Genomic DNA, 21,809 nt, shown 5'->3' with positions numbered 1-21,809 from the left:
CACACACACACATACACACACACACACGACAACAGAACCAGAACACCCTCCTCTGGACACACCCAACTGGGGATCACTGCTTCTCTCTTTTTTTTTTTTTCTGAACCATCGCCCACGCCGCACAGGGAGACATCTCTCTCATCCTCATCATCATCCTGAAGAAAATCCCTTTCTCCTCATTTTCACTCTGCTTGAGGACACCTACAATCACACGGGCTGAGAATCCCTGAAGACAAGCTTCTTTTTTTCCTTTTTCTTTTTTTTCTTTTCGTTTCGGAAATCGACGTGTTTCTTCGAGCCATACGTTAAAAAGACCAGAGTAAACCCTCCAGAACGCCCGAAGAAGACCTGCACATCGAAGGAGCTAGATCACTATCATCTTTGTACAAGAATGGTTACTGTACGTATATATATACATATATATTTGTCTTTCTTTTAGACCAGCCATCTTAACAATACAAAAATGAATTTTAGCATCCTCACTCCTCCAGCATCAAGCCTTTAAAATCAAGACTTCAAAATGGAGAATATTATCAGGGTTATTGTTTTAAATTAGCATTGCACTTGGATTAATCTTATTTGTCGACAGCTTTGCATGTTACTATAATATTGAGGAAATCATGGCATTTGCTCTGTGACATTCCCTTAAAGCGGATTGTGTAAACAAGATTAATGAGCAGTGATGGCTTTTAGAAACGTGATCCATGGATGCGCAACGCTACAACTCGATCTCTCGACGTTTTCCAAGGAGCATTACATCCTGTTATTTATTTTTTTGCTACAGCTTAGTGCCAGCTCATTAATGCTTAAAATTCCTTCATGTCTACGCCTTTTTCCACTCGAATGACATCCGATCCTATAGAAGACTCAGTTCAGTGGCCATTCCGCAGGAGCAGTGAGAGATGTGCTGAAAAGGCAGAAGGGCGTTGGGAGGCTGCGAGGCCACATGGTACTGCATTTCTCTGAGCAAGACGAGGACATTTCTGAGACGAAACAGAAATTGTGTGCATTCGTCAAGACATTGTGTGTGTAAGAGAGAGAGAGAGATGCAAAGAAAAGGGTCGAGTCATTCAGAGGAAAGGAGGGGTTTTATGCATCCGTCCGTTCAGATTGAATCAAATGTTTAGAAATTCCGAAAGGGTTTTTGGTTGCGATGCGAGTGCAATATCCAGGACCACGAGACGAAAAGGAACGGCTGCAGCATTCTAAAGCATTAGGGGTTTTTGTTGCCACTGTGGCTGATCTGAATGAGAAATGTGTGCTATACAGACAGGCCCTGAGTGCGAGCATTTTGGGCGTGGCTTCTTCTCCTGAAGACGACGGCACGCGCTGGCAGAACCACACAAATTTCAGTCCTGACTGAGCAGATACATGATCTGATCTCATATATATATATATATATGATCTGATGCATGTTCAGTGTGATCTTATCCAGCATTCCAGCTTCACCCATAGCAGCGTCACAACGTGTCTGTATTTAAGAGAGAAACAAAGACATTGGGGCTTTGTTTTGCTTTGCTAAAATAAAACTAATTTATCATTTTGACATCAATAATTAGCCTTTCACTCCAGGCCTCCCTCACAGATGAGAAACTGTAATAATTTCATTGAATGACATTGTCGTTTATGCCTGACTGAAAGATAATGACACATGACCTGGTTTCTGGACAGCCTGTTTATGGAGGTGTCTATGTTAAGAGGATGGGCCTCTGCCACCCCAGTGACAGTACAGGTTAGTAGCTCTAGCCTACCCTGTTGATCAGGGTCAATATACTGACTTTAAGACCTAACCTCAAACAAAGAACGCTCGTATATTTATAGAAATACATTTATTGTTTATACCCGGTTTAAACAATTTCAATAATCAGCCGTTGAACTCCCGTCACTGAGTGGTTTCTTGTGTCCAGAGGAATGAGAATAAAGGTGTTTATGGTGAAATCAGAGCTCTACAGTCCTCAGGAAGCTCTCTGTACTGCAGTGCTAAGCAAATAAAAAGCGTGGAGTCAGATAACCTTCTCTTACCCAATTCAAGGACAAGGACATAGTAAGTGAAACACAGCACAACACACTGACAGGACAGAAGCTCAGTGTAAAGCTTTATATTGTTAGAATGTGAGGAAAACGGATCCAGAAGCGACACACAAAACACATCATTTCCATGAGCCTTGATGAGATTGAGAGGCCTGATAATCTTAAAACCATGTCATCTGTTTTTTTTTTTTTCCCCATGCATGAGATTCTTCTTGTTAATAATATTGATAAGACTGAGCTCGAGGCTGTTGTGCTGGAAAAAAAAAAATTATAAAAACGGTAAAGTTGTGGTGCTCATTGTTCCCAGAGAGGCCCGCAGCACAAAGCGCTAGTGTTTACATTAATATTCATAGTGCTGCCGCGGCCTGCACGCGCGAGGAGGAACGGGTGGCTCTTTTGTTTGCGCGTGTCAATACGTTTATTCAGCGCAAAAGGGGCTCGCTTTTTATGAATGCCTAAAGAGCGCACAGATCCTCGTTCAATCAAAGAGCAGAAGGGATAACGATTTAAGTGATTCCGGTAGACGGACCAAATTAATCAGCACAGGAAGATCTTTTATTATTATTATTATTATTTATTTATTTTTTTTTTATTAAAGCTGATCTTTTTGACTCGGCTTTGAGCATGCAGAGCCTCAGAGCCTCGGGCTGACTCTGTTTCAGCACTCTGGATAGAGACAGGACCCAATCATAACCCACTACACAACGTCCTCTCCACCGCCTCTCCTTCTTCCTCACAAGTCTGCTTTAGGTTTTTTCATATTGCAGAAAATTGCATGAGGTGTCCACTTGGCTGCAAAAAGGCAAGCGTACAGGCATATAGGCGCCATGCTGACATTCTTGTAATAGAGTTATATCAACCCAGCCTAATGCGTGATGGTGCTGTTGTTGAAACAGAACATGAGTATACGAGCATTTGTTTATTCGGTCAAATGAAATGGAAAAGCATGGTGTTTGTTGTTGTTGTTGATGATGATGATGATGATGATGAAGCATGGTATCACTTGGTGTCCTGTAGCTCTCCAGCTGCCACTGTGCTCCTCTACACTGCAGTGAGAATGTGGCTCATGCCTTTTGTTTACAGTAATCCTATAATCGGACTTACTCAGATGGCCTGTTATTATAGCAGGCTAAGCTTTCACTTTCTCAGTCACAGAAATCTTTGAAATCAAGATTTAAAAAAAAAAAACGTGGAAAGAAATATTTCACCCTCGCCAGTTCTTTCAGTACAGAGCTAAATAAGTAAAGAGTAGTGCTTTTTATAAAACCATATTTTCAGTCTAATTAATAACTAAAAACAACAGCCAAATCTAAATCTGTTCGGTCAGCAAAACTGTCCGTCTCGCAGCACTGTAGTTAGGAAACACAGCTGTTTTCAGAAAATGGCTTCCTGTAAGCACAATAAGACAGAAATGACATTAGAGTGCTTCAGCTGCACATTTTTCACTTGTAACCTCACGTGACCGCTTTTTTTTGTGTGTCTTTTTTAATTTCCAATCAAATCTTGGTTTACTTCATCCAACATTTCGGAAAGAAAGCATCACTTTAATTTTTACTTAAATCTCCCCAAATTGTTGCAATTCAAACAACCACCACATGAGTTCCAGTCATATCTAAATATTAGACAATTCCCATGTTTTCTATTAACCTACTAAATTACAAGCGTGTCCTCAATTAGTAATAATAATAATAATATCAGGTGTCATATAATTTATATTTCTACAAGGATATTATTATGTCTTTATTTACCAGATGAATTAGCAGAGAAGGTGCCAGGTGGTTACCTAGCAGGCGGGCCATGTTTCCATGAAAGGCTGGGTCGATGTGGTCTTTCTCTTTCCTAGAAATAGAAAAGTGCAAGCTGGGGAAGAGAGCTGAAGCCAGTTGATGTTGTGTGTAAAGTGTTTGGCTAGTACAAGATTAGTATCCCTTCAGGTAAGACCGGAGGAATGCAGGTTCCTGAGGAATGCAGTGTCAGTGCTTGGTACTAAAGCATCAGCATGGGGGAACCTGCAGTAGGCTTGTCTATGTGAATCAAACATTTATGGATGAAAAGATCTTCTTTTTCTTCCTCTGGTTTGTTTTGGCAATCGCAGGGGCCTAAGGGTAGAAAGAGCTGCCTGCACATTACGCAGCATTTTACGTTTGTTGCCAGGGACTGGCGCCTGCCAAGGGAAGTTTTATTTCAGTCTAGTCCAAATTCGTTCCAATCCTGTAGCTTTGTGCTTGTAGGAGTTTTGTTAGTGTCTACTAGTGTGAAATATTTTAAGACCTAAAACTTTAGACAGGAAAAGGTGATATTTAGAGGTCAGCAAGATTCTTTATCATGTTGAGCCAGCAGTTTTGCCTACTTCCATGTTTTCGGAGTTTTATTTTCGGGCTTTAATAACCCACTCGCATCTGCCTCGCTGAAGTGTTTACCTCGTCAGGGTTAAGATGCCCGAGATGGACGTTTTGTCAGAGACTTCATTTATCCATAATGAAATGTGATTTTAAACAAACATAACCAATGCTCATTTGCAGCCCTTTCCTATGCCAAACACATTGCGTATAAACACAAATTAAACTATACCTTCAGGCACATAAACACACTGCTAAAAGTCATGAAGCCCGTCGATAGCAACTGTTGTCAAGCAGCTGTTACCTGGGCAACCTGAGAAGAGGTAAGACTCAAGTTGAGAAGAAATGATTCCATGGGGAGAGTGTGAGAGATGGATTAGAGGAAAATGGAAAGGGAAAAACAAGGGCTCAGACCACACCTACAGGGGACAAAGACACCATGCAGGCTGAGCGCCGGTGGTCTCAAACAGTCTGATTCCAGCTCAGTTCAATCATTCTGATCGACACTTTTTACTGAAGACATGCTGTCTAAAAGGGGTTAATGATTAGCAAAAGCAATAGTGTAGCTCATTATGATTCTTTGACTAAAGATGAAAGGTGTGTCAGTAACGAAGTGTGTGAGCGCTTCCAGTTTCATCGCATCAAAATGATATTCTCTCAAGAAACATCACACAGTTCATGATGTTGCTCCAGTATAGAAGAATTTTAAAAAATCATGACATTAATATAAAAGCCAAGAAAACAACCTAAAAAAATTATATAAGTTTCCCATCAGTACCAAAGTAATAGAAAGAGTAAATAAAAAGCATTACGACTGACCAGCAAAGGCTACATCTGTTCTCTGAAAATTCCCCATAGGCTAAATTAAGCAACATGCTGTAGTCCAGAGCAACAGACAAACCACAGTAGACATGCGTAGATGCACGCGCACACACTATAATGGCACACTTCCACTGCGCACAGTACTCCTTCAAATTTATCTTCATATGTTACCAGGTCAAGTGTCTACAGTGCAGGATGTCACTTTAACTTACACGTCATTGTTCAGATGCCTGATGACTAAGGTCTGGAGAAACAGCAGACCGACAGGTCAAACATCACTACGATGTCTACAGACCCAGGAGCAGATAGAGAGACTGGGAGAAAGGAAAGAGGACAGAACAGAGAGATAAAAAATACATGTATAAATGTATCGATGAGATGAAGAAGTTGAATATTGTTCTTAAGTTCACACACACACACTACAGCATCTGACCTCTCTGATTTCGCTCCACAGATAATCAGCACCATGGAAACTCAGGTGTCCAACGGTCCGAGCGGAACCAGCATGCCTAACGGCCCGGTCATCAGCACCAACGGTGCCACAGACGACAGCAAGACCAACCTGATCGTCAATTACCTGCCTCAGAATATGACCCAGGAGGAGTTCAAGAGCCTGTTTGGCAGCATCGGAGAGATAGAGTCCTGCAAGCTGGTCAGAGACAAAATCACAGGTGATGCATGTCTTACACATATTATATTATCAGTCTGAGTCCCGCTACATGTGACTGCAAGGATTGCAAAGGGGGAAAAAAGGATTTAATCAAGGACAACACATAGTTTTAAATGTTTTTATAAAAACACTGTATTTAATGTGCTTCCACATTCTTAGGGAAATCTAGTGCAATCTAGAACCATAACGGGTTCTTCAGCTTGTCCTTCTGGTCTTATGGAGAATCCTAAAAATTCAGCGTTTTCCATTAAAGAAAGGAAGCTCCACAAGAGGAATATCTTTAGAAAGCTACAAGTTTTAAACTTCCTCAGAGTTCTTAAAGTAGCATTTCTTCTGAGAGTTACAAAAATGAGCCTCCTTTTCTACGCTATCGAATGGTTTAAGGGGCATGCAACACTTTTTTTGACATCAGGCTTTACTACTTGTGTTACTACTCACTGTTTTCTGTTGTTACAGGTCAGAGCTTGGGCTACGGCTTTGTAAACTACGTTGACCCTAATGACGCCGACAAGGCCATCAACACGCTCAACGGTCTCAAACTGCAGACGAAAACAATCAAGGTAAGAGCACCTTGACCCCACGCTCCTGCATCATCCTGCTGACAGGCAGGGCGCAGGAAGAAAGAAGTGAAAGTGAGGAAGTGACAGACGGGAGAGAGGGAAGGGAGGAGAGAGGGTGGGACAGAGGGCAGGGAAGGCAACAGCAGGCACAAAGGGAGCAGGAGAAAAGAAAGACGGTGAGGCAAAAGCCGAGGTCAGAAAGCAAGGGGGCTGTGTGCAAAGGTGATTGTGATGGAAATGTAATTAGGGAGGTGCAGTGCATGGCACTTGGGGGTGGGGGTGCTGAATCAGTGCAGGAAGCCCCATCTGCCTCCAATCTTGGCTAATTAGGGCTTTCTTTGTCTCCAAATTCAGCAGGGGATAGGAGAAGGGGTTCGACTCAGGGAAGGAGGGGTTGAGAAGAAAGAAAGATTAAACAATTCAGTCTGGTTTAACTCCACCTGAACACAGCCGATCAAAGATTGTGTCAAAGGACCAACCAAGGAAAATGAGCTTAAAGAAAACTGACACGTTTCCATTTCGTTTCCTGTCACATCGCAAATAATTCAGTTTAAAAAAAATTACATCGTGCATATATTTCTATTCATTCCAATCACTTACAAATACTACGTCATGATATACTGTATATAACCACGTCATTCTAACAGCCTTCTTCAGGAGGATGGTCAAAATTGCATATTAATTTCAAATATATATATATATATATATATATATATATATATATATATATATATATATATATATATATTTTTTTTTTAATTTAATTTTAAACATACTTAAAAATACTTAAAATACCCAATGCTCCCCCCTGATGGCCTTCTCAACAGTGTTAGCAAGCTTTCATCATTCATGTGCATTCTGCATCTAAATCCTTAAATTGAGAAAATGTCATATTTTCCAAGTCAAAAAGGCATTGTTAGAGAGATGAGAGGACTTGGGAGGAGGGAAAGGAGGATGGGAAAAAGGAGGTGCAGGAGCAAAGGCTAGAGGAGGCGAGCAGCATTGTGAGCAGCATGCCAATGACAGGATTAGAGGCCATATGGGCTGCAGGCACCATCTGTAGTGTGGGAGAGATAGGGAGAGGGTTAATTATAGGGCAGAATCCAGTCTTCTAATAAAACACTCTGCCCCGCCCTTCCAGCCGGCAGCCCAATCTCCACCATACACTCACCCACTCGCTGCACAATAACACCCCGGACCCCAACAATACAGCTGCTTAGTCATACTCACCCCCAACATGTATACATGCACAGATGATGCAGACATGGAGCCTACGCCATTCAGACCCAGCTAGCAATTAGCCTTAGTGTTCTACAGTACACATGTGGGAACGTAAAGAATATAAGGAAATAAAAAGCAATATAAGGACAATGAAAAGAGGATAGTATGTCTAGCAATACTCCAAATATCAGCTTGTGAATATAATATCGTAATGCGCACACACACACGCAGGCTCACGCTGTACAGTACACACCACTGCATGTGGAAATGTTCGATTTATGGAGGAGGTTGCTGGAACAGGAGCTGAGCGTGTGAGCTTCCAGGGATGCTGGACATATTGTAAGCTGTTTACTTGGTTTGTTGGTTGCCAGAGGAGCAATTTTCCCTTGAGGGAGAAGACAAAGAAGGGAGGGAGAAGAGGGAGGGGGCAATTTCTCTATCACACAAAAACACACACACACATTCACTATGCAACCATCAATCACAGTCATTCTCAGTCAGCCCCAAATTCATAAATAAATACAGGAAATGAAAGGGAAAAGTTCAGCTGAGCCACAAGAACAGCGTCAGTGAGCCTTAGGAAAGAGTCTTACAAGTTTCTGGAATAGGACTAGAAGATATTTCCTCAACCTCATCTCATCTCATTATCTCTAGCCACTTTATCCTGTTCTACAGGGTCGCAGGCAAGCTGGAGCCTATCCCAGCTGACTACGGGCGAAAGGCGGGGTACACCCTGGACAAGTCGCCAGGTCATCACAGGGCTGACACATAGACACAGACAACCATTCACACTCACATCTACGGTCAATTTAGAGTCACCAGTTAACCTAACCTGCATGTCTTTGGACTGTGGGGGAAACCGGAGCACCCGGAGGAAACCCACGCCGACACGGGGAGAACATGCAAACTCCACACAGAAAGGCCCTCGCCGGCCACGGGGCTCGAACCCGGACCTTCTTGCTGTGAGGCGACAGCGCTAACCACTACACCACCGTGCCGCCTATTTCCTCAACCTTTTTTTTATTTTTGGTGGTTGTGAAGAGCACTGTTGAAAACATTAATTCAAAATCTCCTGTATGTGGGCTGCGATATAATGATGAGATATATAACGAAGGCCATGGCATATGCTTGACACCATTTTGACATCAGTCGGAATAAATTTGTATTGATTTACAGTGACCCTTCACACAAAGGGGCAAGTGGAACCAACCCACCAAACCATGCTGAGAAATACCCCATAGCACTGGGTTTTTTTCCCCCCTTTAACTTGTCACTGTATGTTTTATGAGCTAATCTCTCCTCATTGCAACTACAGCAAAAAAAAAAAGTATTTATTCTTTACATGGCAATAACTGCTTAACATTTTGTGAAAATCATCATCTCCTTCAGTAGCGAGAGCCTAATTCAAGGGATATAAAGTGAACTTTATATTTCTGTAAGTACAAGAATAAATATAAAGAGACCAGAGGGACTGAATTTAGAAAGCATCCTGCTGAAGTGCTTAATAAGGGTACTAGAGCGTGTTTGCTGTTCAGAGCATTGGATTTGAAGAAAGAAAGGATGAGAAAGAAAGGAAGTGGACAGCTGGAACCCTTTTGATCCCAGGAGGGAACACATACGTACCGACTTTGTGTACAGACAGTAATCACACCTGCAGGGGGACTCGTATTCGCTCATCCTTGAATTGTAGTCCATGCTGCTAACACAACTTGAGTATGTTTTCAGCGAGTATTACTTAATGTGTCGTGTTTTAGGTGTCCTACGCCAGACCCAGTTCAGCCTCGATCCGTGACGCTAACCTCTACGTGAGTGGACTGCCCAAGACCATGAGCCAAAAGGACATGGAGCAGCTGTTCTCACAGTACGGCCGTATCATCACCTCCCGCATCCTGGTGGACCAGGTCACAGGTACAGCCTTAGCTTTACTATATTATTGCAAAACCTAGCTGTAGGTTTTCTTCTTCTAATAATGTGTCAACATGGTTAATAATAAAATACACCTAGAGGCGATCAATTAGAATTGTATACATGAGATTATGGTCAGAAGGGTTTGAATTTGTTTTCCTTCTCATGTAAAGAACTCATATACTGCACCTGATGCTAATATTGCTGTCTACATCCGGCACAGGCATATCAAGAGGAGTGGGTTTCATACGCTTTGACAAGAGAAACGAGGCCGAGGAGGCCATCAAGGGCCTAAATGGCCAGAAGCCCCTGGGTGCTGCTGAGCCAATCACTGTCAAGTTTGCCAACAACCCAAGCCAGAAGACAGGCCAAGCACTGCTCACCCAGCTCTACCAGACCGCCGCCCGCCGTTATACAGGGCCCCTGCACCACCAGACTCAGCGCTTCAGGTACTGATTACTACTTATTTCCTCTCTATGCTCCTCTGTGCTGGCATTTTCTTTAAAATGCAGTTCTGCAATGCCATTAGAGGGAAATAAAGACCCAACTTGACCAACGAAGCTATTTATATCAACGACAAAATTCTAACAGACCTTTATCCAACATGTAACATGCAGTGCGTTCAGTTTGTCGCCTGGGGGCCCTGGAAGTCCTGCATCAGTGAACGAGGCTTGCGTGGCGACAAGTCAAGAACCATGTAGTGCCCCCTCTAGTGGCTGCACAGGCTGCATGTTAAATGAAAACCCTGTTCTCTGGTTTGTCACATCCTGCCACTAATGTCTCCACCTACTTCACTCTTCCTCTTGCATTGCAGACTCGACAATTTACTAAACGCCACCTACGGAGTCAAGAGGTAATTTCTAAAAGAGGTGTCTTTTTCAAAAGCATCCATGCCTACAACAGCCTCAAACAAAGTGGCCGGAATGCCCCCTGCTGAATTAAGCTTGAATTAGGTGATTTGCAATGCAAAAATTACACTCCATAAGACTAATTAATAAATAATAAGGGCCAAGTGAAAATCTCCATTATGGCACAGCAGGACATTCTGGAATGGCTTTGTTGACTCGTTTTGTTCTTTTGGTTGATTACTCGATTGAACTGATTTGTATATACAGTATATCTATATTTTTTATTGAACTAACATTTAATTTCTTTTCAGTTTCAGTTGCTTTAATGTCCATTTTTTCCACCAGCATGGACATACCAGATTCCGTTTGCGTCTCTTCTGTTGGCTCCAGTTTTGTTGATTTGTTTCTTGTTTGCTTTCATCCCTCTCTAGGTTTCTGTGTTTTGCTCAGTATCGTGAGATTTCTGTTGAACATTGTAATTCCTGTGTCCTGTTTCTACAGAGGCTTTGGTCACCAGGGAATATGACTAAAATACTCAGAGAATGTGGGCTAACATGTTTTAGAGAGCAAAGCAGTGATCTTTTTTTTTTTTCTTAACGTTCCTAGCTGGTAGTGGAGATGAGGATCGGCTGTCGAGCCCTGAAGGCATAGATATCAAAAGAGCACAAAAGAGCATGTGTATGAAAGTAGTGAATTGCATGTGGCATGGAACTTCAGAATGACACCCATGGTAGCTGTCCGTCTCTCCTCCCCAGGTTCTCCCCCATCACCATCGACAGCATGACCACGTTGGCGGGCGTAAACTTGACGGGCCCCACTGGCGCTGGCTGGTGCATCTTTGTCTACAACCTTTCTCCTGAAGCTGATGAGAGTGTTCTGTGGCAGCTGTTTGGGCCGTTTGGTGCCGTCACCAATGTCAAGGTCATCCGTGACTTCACGACCAACAAATGCAAAGGCTTTGGCTTCGTCACCATGACCAACTACGATGAGGCGGCTATGGCCATTGCCAGCCTTAATGGCTACCGCCTTGGTGACCGTGTGCTGCAGGTCTCTTTCAAGACCAGCAAGCAGCACAAGGCTTAAGGAAGAGAGGTGTGGCCTGGCCGTTACCACCCCTTTTAACCCACAGGGGGAGGGGGCACTAAGCTTCCCCGCACATTCACTCCACATGGGCCTGGACTGAGTCTCTCTTTGACACACATTTATCACACACACACACACACACACTTAGCCAGAGTCTCCAAAAATGACAAACACACAAGTTTTTTTGGTTTCTCTTTACATGACATGCAAATCCTTCCCTACATTTGCCTGGATTGAATTAGTAGAGGTGGGTACTTTTTTTTTTTTGGGGGGGGGGGGGGGGGGGGGTGTTTTTTAAGGGACACAGTTTTAACGAATGTGACGCAGAATGTGTGCTAAGTGCTTTGGTTTAATTCAGGCAAATTTGAAGCAACACTGAACAAAATTGATTTATATCTACGTATATATATATATATATATATATATATATATATATATATATATAAAAATAAAATATATATAAAATACACACACAGTACCAGTCAAAAGTTTGTACACTCCTACTCATTCATGGGTTTTTCTATATAGTCGAACAATACCGAAGGCATCAAAACTATGAAATAACATCTGGTTATTTCAGATTATGTGGTAAACAACAACAAAAAAAAAAAGTGTTAAAAAACAATATGTTTCGTATTTTAGATTCCTCAGAGTATCCAGCGTTTCCCTCGATGACGCTTTCCACAGTAAATAGTAAATAATAAAAAAATACCCTATTAAATAGCCGTATTCGACACCACAACTGTAGTAATCCATAATATGTCAAGAACCGCTCAACTAAGTAAAGAGAAACAACATCCGTTATTACTTTAAGACATGAAGAAGTGTCTTTTACTTAATAAAAATAAAGAAAAAACGGTGAATTAGAAGGCGTGTCTACAGTTTTGACTGGTCCTGTATAACTTACTCAAATTCTTGCCCCAGTAACTCTCCTGTATTTATGGAGAGTATGTAGTCACTTTTTTACACTTGGGCATTTTGAATCAGTGGATTTTTTTAGATTTAAGAGGAAAAAAAAGAATAAAAACAGTGTTCTCTCATATATATTATTATATAACTATATATTCAATATTTAAGGTGGTTATAATAGCCAAGTATGTAAGCATTTTCTAGAACTTTTATTACGGTTTCCTGGCTTCACCTACGGTTGCATTCTAGCTTTAGGACGCTGTACCGACCCCATTAAAGGTCCAATCCAACAGCCAGTTGAATAATGTGCATAACAGCACGCACCCACAAGGCTGAGGAATATTAGGTCATCATGGTCACTTCACAACAGACACAACAAGGCATCATAAACCCAATCACAGATACAAACAAAAACACACACTTCACCATAACAAAAAACAGCCAAGCTCATAAAGTAACCTAAAACGTCCCGGTATTTTTCCACTCTGGTTTTTATAGTTTTGAACAGCTGTCACTGGGAGCAGTCTGGCAGTGTTTACGTGGTGATGACGTGTGAGTAATTCTTTTCGAAAAAGGCAAAGGGTACGACTAGAATAACATCATCACGTTGCACTAGAATCAAGCTTGACGAGCAAACTCCAAAACTTTAACATCAGAACCAAAATCTGATTTCCTGTGAAGGGTGTGCCAAGAGGCTGTGTCAGCTTCGCTTTGGATAAAGGACATTTTAAAAAGCTGACATCTAAAATGTGACTTTATGAGAATTACAGAGAGTAGCTGCTATGCTTTCTCTTTCTCAAAACAAAAAACCCAACCACTCCTTCTTATCTCTTAAACTGGTAAGCTTTGTGCTCCTAACAGGTCTTCACGACCATCATATAGACCATCTCTTCCTCCAACACAAGCTAGGACATTTCAATGTAAATGGCCATTTTAAAAAGGCGAGGCCACCTGCAAAATCAGCAAAAATCACCTGATCCCTTCATTCACCTCCACTGAATATTTATTAATCCCCTTTAAAAAGAGGTGCACTGAATGATGATGCCCAGATTGCTAACAGAAAATCGAAAGCCCATCAAAACAAAACTGTTCCAGGGAGAGAGACGTCGCTGTAAAAATGAGAATTTAATATGAAAGAGAAGGGTTTAAAAACGTGCATTTAAACCGAATGACATTTTGCTTTTTCTTGATAACGCTGTGTTAGCCAAAGAGGACAATGATCTCTTTGAAAATATGGATTACATTAGAGATTAATATATTTTTATATCTACAGAAAAAAAAACAAGACCTTGTGCAACATTTTTACAGATTCTTAAAGCGTGGAAACCTTTGGGACACACCGCATGGCTTTTATTTTTCCGACTTTTCAGCTTTTAGGGGAGAGAGCACCTGACTCTCTGCGGTGTATGGGAGGGGACTGAAGTGTTGGGGACTTATAAACATACAGTATGTGCAGTGAAACCATTACATAATGAAAAAAAAATAAAACAAAAAAAATCAAGCAAGCAAGCAAGCTCGCATTATGCTAAAAATGAATAACAAGATGGATAAATGTACGCATTAGGATTAAAAGAAGTTGCATTTTCTCTGAAGTCTGTGAAGATTCTCAGTCATCCAGGTCATAGTAAACTGTGGGTGGTAAGAGAGAGCACCTGGACTTGTTTGAAGATTCCTGAAGACGTTTCGCCTCTCATCCGAAAGGCTTCTTCAATTCTGTCTGACTAATTGGGAGTATCAGGTATTTATCCTCTCAACGGCCATCACTGAACAGAGGTCTAAGACATCATTTATCAGCCACCTACAATGCAGTCCTTGGCACACTTCCCAGACAACTGAATGCACACCAAAACCCAGCTGTTTTCAGTGACTCACAGGAGGACAGAGAGAACCAACAACCCATTGATCACCCCAACGACTCTCTAGGCCGTTCACACCCATCCCCCAGTGACCCACACCAAATAGGATGACTCAGCGACACCTTAGGATTGCTTTTCATCCATGAGAGGATAAATACCTGATACTCCCTATTAAACCCTGTCCACACTAGGGATTTTGTACCGATACGAAACTACTTTCGTACCGCAACACCTATCCACACTAGCAACTATTCCGGTACTGTAGCGGTATAACTGTATCGGTACGAAACCCACAAATGTATGGGTTTCGTACCGGTACAGTATCGGTACTGTAGCGCTTCGCGTAGTGTGGACAGATGAAGCGGCTCTGTATCGATACAAATATAATGCGCATGCGTAAAGTCACACACCTCAATCGATGTCTTCGCTGAATAAAATAGTGAAGAACGGAGATTCGTTTTCTTTGTTTCTTTCTCAACTGCCTCGCACGTTTTATACGATTCGACTGAATAAATGACCACCAGAAATACAGACTGTACATTGACAACAAAAAGCGCACACACGTTGTTTCATCCGCCATATATTCTCGGAAGGAAGTTACTCGTTAACCACGGAAACATTTCGCGCACACGCATTTCAACTACCGTGAAAGAAAACCGCAAACATTTCTCGCTAGTGTGGACAGATGCACTAAACTGTACCGGTATACTTTGTATCGATACAGTTATACCACTTTCGTACTGGTAGAAGTGTGAACACAGCTGTGGTCAGATAGAACTGAAGAAGCCTTTCGGATGAGAGGTGAAACGTCTTCAAGAATCTTCAAGCAAGTCCAGGTGCTCTCTTTTACCACCCACATTTTCTCTGAAGTTGCTTCAGCGGCGGTGCAGTGAAACCCTGTAGTGTAACGAGGAACACTATTAACTCGCTGCAATCTGTTCCACAAAGGCTCAATATTTGCAAACTGATACTGGCACTTTTCTATCCAAGCGACTCATCCATTTTTTTTTCAAAGATAATCTATCACCCATATTTACCATGCTCAATGCACCAAAGAACATGTTTAAATTCGGGATCCATTACTGCTGCACAGTTAATTGGAATGATACAGACTACACAATAGCTTACAACTGGCTAATTATATCCTCCAGTACATCATCAGCACATATTCAATATTTTTCATCCTCGTAATGATTTTGTCCGACTCCAGGTCTGGAGGGCCTAGTCATCAGCTAACTACTGAATGCGGCTCGTTAGAGTTGGTCTTTCTCCATCCATATGACCTGACCTGCTTTGAAACATATCAGATTTAAACGTTATGTCTTGATCTCCTAAAGCTGTAACCGTCACGGCTCATTTTGCGCTTTATATAAACACTGAGGAGTCACTGATCGTATCATTCACTGATCATATCATCGTACTGTATATCCATGCATCATTTCATCACTGAGATCCACGTCTCTCTCTCTCTCTGAAATCTCCCCCATATCATATTTAACAGTTATTCCACAAAATCGAGTCGTACATGAGCTGATAGCTGACGAGGCGTGTAGCGCTGAGTCGGCTATAATCCATGTACAACGAGACTGAGTGGAATAACTGTTTTATTCTATCCACATTCACTGGATTTTCAGAAACAGAGCATTTTCATTTTTTGCAAATTTAATAAATAAAAACTTTGTACAAAACGTCCGACAAAATCATTTCCGCTTCGAATGTAAACAAACCGGCGAAATGACAGTAGCAATTTGTGAAAAATGCCGTAATAATTCTTGAAAATTTAAAAAAAAAAAAAGCAAAAAAAAGCTAAGTCCTTACCATCAAATACTTTCATTCCATATGTTGTTGCTTTTTTTGTATTTTTGGGGTTTTGTTTACGAGTTTTTATTTTGTCCTCGGTTGGCTCAGCAACACGTTCTGCCATTTTGTTTTTCTCTACTCACGGTATATGAGCTGATAGCCTAGTAGTAGCCAATCAGAGCGCATGGTTGCGCATATCCAGTGAATGTGAATAGAATAATTCATGTTATTCAATTACATTTTTTTTTTCCTCAGCACCATACAGACGCTTCTCACATCCAAGAAACTATCACGCAAACACATCCTGGACGATTTTGCCCGCTTTATTAATTGGTGATGTGCCGATCAAAAGGCATGATTACTTTGAAATAATATCTCAAGCCTTAGTAACCTGCCTTATAAAGTTTTTGACTACCTTCCACATGTAGTGCCGGGGCGACGAGGGGCAACCCAGGGCAATTTTTGGAATGCTCCGGGGGGGGGGGGGGGGGGGGAGTAGCTGGAGAAGGTTCTGTCGCAGAGAAAGAGCCGATTAGCTCTTACACTCGAAACACACACACATACACACACAGAATCCAGAGACCCTCTTCCCAAAACTACAGTAGAGAGCCAGAGACAATGGCAGAATCACACATACTGCACCGCTTGAGCAACAAAATACAAGAAATCATTTAAAAAGACAAAAAAATTTTCCTATGGAACAGTAAGTGCAATGTGCTTCGTTTTTATATTGACTGAGAACAAAAGATATATATATTTTTTAAAAAAGAAATTAAACATCACATTGAAGTGGTTTGCAGAATAGCGAAAGGATCAAATGCGATAAACAACAGGGGGGAAAAAAAAACAAGTGTTAACAGATTCATTAAAGGAATCAAACGAACACAGAGCTTTGATCTCTGATGATGTTCATTATCCCTTCCTGAGCCCCTGAAGTAGTGCTCTGACATTGCATGGTAAAGCAAACAGCCCGATGTGGTATGTAAAAGAGCAATTCTCAAACACCGTGAAAAGAATACTGTCGAATACTTCATCAGTTTTAGCCCATGTCGATTTCAGAATATCGTTTTTCCTGTAATTTATTGATTTCTTTGACATATCAGGATCACATGTTAACTTAGCGTATTTGTGTCGTTGACGTTGCCATAGAGAACATACATGGGTTGAATATTTCTTTTGGTTGCTTATTGGGTACAATTTATTCTATTTTTCCATTATTTAAAATTAGTTGCTGTTCCTACAGTGTATGCAGGTTTTAGAATTAGTTAGAGTTTTTATTTTAATCAAACTGTGCTCAGTTGTGTTCGTAAAAGTCTGTGGTAGCTTTTGTTGCAACATAATTTAAACAGAAAAAAAAATTTCAATATAGCGCCAACGAACTTGTATTATTTGGGCGACTTTAAGCTTGTAGTTTTAACTTATTGTTAACTTAAAAACTATTTATTCTCATTATTATGATTATTATTGCCTCGTATGAAAGTATGTTTTTGTGTATATTTATGGTTTATTTCATATTTGCAAGTTTAAAAGAACTTTAATTTTGCCAAATGTGAATACACCGTTTTGTTTTGGTTTGTTTTTTTTGTTTTGTTTCATTTTCCTTTCTTTCTACAAAGGGAACAAATAGAGTTTAAAAAAAAAACAGCTTTAGAATTACAATTTGGAAAAGTTCTCCATAGGCAAAGAATGCACTGCTATATTAAACTAACTGAACGTGTAAACATACATGCTGTGTTCTAGATGTTATGCCTTTACTGCCTGTGTTCTGTTTGTCTTGTTAAATGAAAACCTTTTGATTATTTGATCTAATCACAGTCTTGTTTTATCCAGCCACGTTCAGACCCCCAGGAAAGTGAGGAGGGAGGAAGGGAGGGGAGAGGAGGGGAGGGGAGGGGAGGAAAGACAGAACGATAGAAGGAGGAGACGGACAGATAGTGAGGCTGTCTGTGTTTGAGCAGACTCTCTCAGTTCAGATTGTCGAGCAGCTGAAGCCTTGATCCAAAACTCCAGGAGCGGGCAGTGACAGAGAGGGGGTCAGTGGTTCCTCTGTTTCTCAACCAATTGTATTTTTGTATCGATTAATTTAGAAAGGGATGCAGAGTTACTTAGCAATGTTCTTCTTACACCATTCCTCATGGTACAATAATACAAAAAATTTAAAAAAATAAAAGAATTAACCACAAAAGCCTCGGACATCATCGTTCGAGGACAAACAGTTAAATCTCATCGTTCCAAACGCAACCAAACAACCAACAATGTAACAAAGGAAAAAAAAAATTAAATATATCTTTCTGTTTAGTTTAGGATATTTATTACTGGGATTACAGCTGAAAACGCTTGAGGACTTTTTCATGGAATTATTTAATTATTTGTACTTTACATGCCAGAAAAAATAAAATAAAAGTTGCGAACCCTAGTGTCCTGGTTGTTTTCCTGTTTGACTGGGTTTCCGTGTGTAGGATTAACTCCAACACCTGCGTCTGGATTACAGTGAGAAAAACCAGGAGGTTTCTCTGTACACAGCGTTATAGTCATTAGCATGCTGGCTGTTTAGAGTGCAGCCACACCCTCCAAGCAAACTGTGAGGAGACTCCGCCTTTCTGCTTGTTTGACGAGAAAAGGATAAATACTGCAATTCAAAACGAAACAGATGAGCCGTGAATTAAACGTGACTTTATTTGGGATGGAATGTGAGCAGAATCCAATTTCACAAAAAAAAAAAAAAAAATAATAATAATAATAATAATAATAATAATAAAAACAAACAAACAAACAAAAACCAGACAACCACAAAAGACTTTATCTTCAACTCATTTTCACCACAAGGTTGACTGGAGCAGAGATGAGCCACACAGTGCTGACAGTGGAGCAGACGCAACCCTCACGCTGTGACCTGGAACACTGAAAACAGGAACAATGCCAAACACTTTCAATCTGCTGCCTAAAAACTGTCTTTATATAGATCATATCATACAGGAGTCAACTGAGGGTTAGAGTTTAATACAGTAGAAATTAATTCATAAAATATTGATGATAAAATCTTGGTTTCTGATAACTGCATGACTGGCATAAGGCCGAGTCAGCTATAACCCATGTGTGACGAGACTAAGTGGAAAAACTGTTTTATTCTATCCACATTGCTCTGTTTTCTCAAAATCCAGTGATTTTTTATTTATCGAATCCCCCCCCCAAAAAAACCCAAACACTTTATACAAAATGTCCAACAAAATCATTTCCGCTTCGAAAGTAAACAAACCAGCAACAGTAGCAATTTGTGAAAAAATGCTGTAATAATAATTCTTGAAAAATAGAAAAAAAAAAAACGTTCTTACCATCAAATACTTTCATTCCATATTTTGTTGCCTTTTTTTGGGAGTGGTGTTCTTCTTTATGTTTTTTTTTTTACTATATTCTTTTAGCTATTTCTGTTTCTTTTAAATACTTGATAAAGTGATATATCTGACTTGATGCGTTCCGCTATTTTGTTTTTCTCTACTCATGGTATACAGTGTCTTGCAAAAGTATTCATCCCCCTTGGTGTTTGTCCTGTTTTGTCGCATTACAAGCTGGAATTAAAATGGATTTTGGAGGGTTAGCACCATTTGATTTACACAGCATGCCTACCACTTTAAAGGTGCAAATTATTGTTTTATTGTGACACAAACAATAATTAAGATGAAAAAACAGAAATCTGGAGTGTGCATAGGTATTCACCCCCTTTCGTATGAAACCCCTAAATAAGAGCTGCTCCAACCAATTCACTTCATAAGTCACATAATTAGTTGATTAAGATCCACCTGTGTGCAATCAAAGGGTCACATGATCTGTCACATGATGTCTGTATAAATCCACCTGTTCTGGAAGGACCCTGACTCTGCAACACTACTAAGCAAGCAACATGAGAACCAAGGAGCCTCCAAACAGGTCAGAGACAAAGTTGTGGAGAAGTATGGATCAGGGTTGGGTTATAAAAAATATCCCAAACTTTGAATATCCCACAGAGCACCATTAAATCCATTATAGCAAAATGGAAAGAATATGGCACCACTACAAACCTGACAAGAGAAGGCCACCCACCAAAACTCACAGACCAAGCAAGGAGGGCATTAATCAGAGATGCAACAAAGACACCAAAAAGAATACTGAAGGAGCTGCAAAGATCCACAGCAGAGATGGGAGTATCTGTCCATAGGACCACTTTAAGCCGTACACTCCACAGAGCGGGGCTTTATGGAAGAACGGCCAGAAAAAAGCCATTGTTTAAGAAAACAAACTGTGGGTGGTAGAAAAAGGGCAACTGGACTTGCTTGAAGATTCTTGAAAACGTTTCACCTCTCGTCCAAAAGGCTTCCTCAGTTCTGTCTGACTAATAGGGAGTATCAGATATTTATCCTCTCCTGGCTCAGAATCAGAATTCTGATGACCAGCTCATCTAAGGTGTCACTGAGGCATCATGTTGGTGTGGGTCGCTGGAGGCTGGGTGTGAATGGCGAGTCATTAGGGTGATCAAAGGATTGCCCGTTAGGGTGATCAATGGCAATCTGACTCTCTCTGTCCTCCTGTGAGTCCCCGAAAACAGCTGGGTCCTGGCGTACACCCAGCCGTCTGGGAAGAGTGTCCAAGACCACCTTGTAGATGGTTGACAAATGATGTCTTAGACCCCCACCTCTGTTCAGTGATGGCCGTTCCAGGTTTACAAAAATGGCTTCTTTGACTCCTCGCTCATACCAACGATCCTCTCTGGCTAAAATGCGTACGTCACAATCCCGAAATGAGTGTCCTTCATTGTTAAGATGAATGTAGACAGCCGAGTCCTGGCCTGAGGAGCTGGCTCACAGGAGGACAGAGAGAGTCAGATTGCCATTGATCACCCTAACGGGCAATCCTTTGATCACCCTAAAAGAGCCAGCTCCTCAGGCCAGGACTCGGCTGTCTACATTCATCTTAACAATGAAGGACACTCATTTCGGGATTGTGACGTACGCATTTTAGCCAGAGAGGATCGTTGGTATGAGCGAGGAGTCAAAGAAGCCATTTTTGTAAACCTGGAACGGCCATCACTGAACAGAGGTGGGGGTCTAAGACATCATTTGTCAACCATCTACAAGGTGGTCTTAGACACTCTTCCCAGACGGCTGGGTGTACGCCAGGACCCAGCTGTTTTCGGGGACTCACAGGAGGACAGAGAGAGTCAGATTGCCATTGATCACCCTAACGGGCAATCCTTTGATCACCCTAATGACTCGCCATTCACACCCAGCCTCCAGCGACCCACACCAACATGATGCCTCAGTGACACCTTAGATGAGCTGGTCATCAGAATTCTGATTCTGATTCTGAGCCAGGAGAGGATAAATATCTGATACTCCCTATTAGTCAGACAGAACTGAGGAAGCCTTTTGGACGAGAGGTGAAACGTTTTCAAGAATCTTCAAGCAAGTCCAGTTGCCCTTTTTCTACCACCCACAGTTTACTATGACCTGGATGATTGAGAATCTTCACAGACATGTTTAAGAAAACACATTTGGAGTTTGCCCAACAGCATGTGGCAGACTCCCCAAACACATGGAAGAAGATTCTCTGGTCAAATGAGACTAAAATTGATCTTTTTGGCCATCATGGGAAATACCACGTGTGGTGCAAACCCACCACCCTGAGAACACCATTCCTACAGTGAAGCATGGTGGTGGCAGCATCATGCTGTGGGGATGTTTTTCATCTGCAGGGACAGGAAAGCTGGTCAGGACTGAAGGAAAGATGGATGG

The 21,809-nt window shown here is 41.3% G+C and overlaps 2 protein-coding genes across 6 annotated transcripts in view; one reads left to right on the top strand and one right to left on the bottom strand.

The window, feature by feature from the left end:
• The first annotated feature begins 391 nt into the window (after window positions 1–391).
• elavl3 (ELAV like neuron-specific RNA binding protein 3) lies at window positions 392–11,479 on the top strand. Of its 3 annotated transcripts, none has more exons than XM_060942146.1 (7): window positions 392–400; window positions 5,647–5,863; window positions 6,319–6,422; window positions 9,398–9,551; window positions 9,772–9,997; window positions 10,363–10,401; window positions 11,152–11,479. In XM_060942146.1, exons 1-7 carry the CDS (start codon window positions 392–394, stop codon window positions 11,477–11,479), a joined length of 1,077 nt encoding a protein of 358 aa, XP_060798129.1. The 3 variants fall into 3 exon arrangements, with proteins under 3 accessions (XP_060798129.1, XP_060798128.1, XP_060798130.1); XM_060942145.1 differs by having other exon boundaries at window positions 11,131–11,479; XM_060942147.1 differs by lacking the exon at window positions 10,363–10,401.
• A 7,218-nt stretch (window positions 11,480–18,697) lies between these two features.
• The window catches only part of prkcsh (protein kinase C substrate 80K-H), a 43,098-nt gene continuing 39,986 nt past the window's right edge, over window positions 18,698–21,809 (bottom strand). For all 3 annotated transcript variants that reach the window (XM_060943178.1, XM_060943179.1, XM_060943180.1), the window contains exon 18: window positions 18,698–18,945. The gene's annotated coding sequence lies outside the window, so the exon portion shown is untranslated. The remainder of the gene's footprint in view (window positions 18,946–21,809) is intronic.

This window comes from Neoarius graeffei, chromosome 16, assembly GCF_027579695.1.
Source record: "Neoarius graeffei isolate fNeoGra1 chromosome 16, fNeoGra1.pri, whole genome shotgun sequence".
Classification (NCBI taxonomy): domain Eukaryota; kingdom Metazoa; phylum Chordata; class Actinopteri; order Siluriformes; family Ariidae; genus Neoarius; species Neoarius graeffei.
The sequence above is the reverse complement of the archived record's forward strand: the minus strand, read 5'-3'. Positions and strand labels throughout refer to the sequence as shown.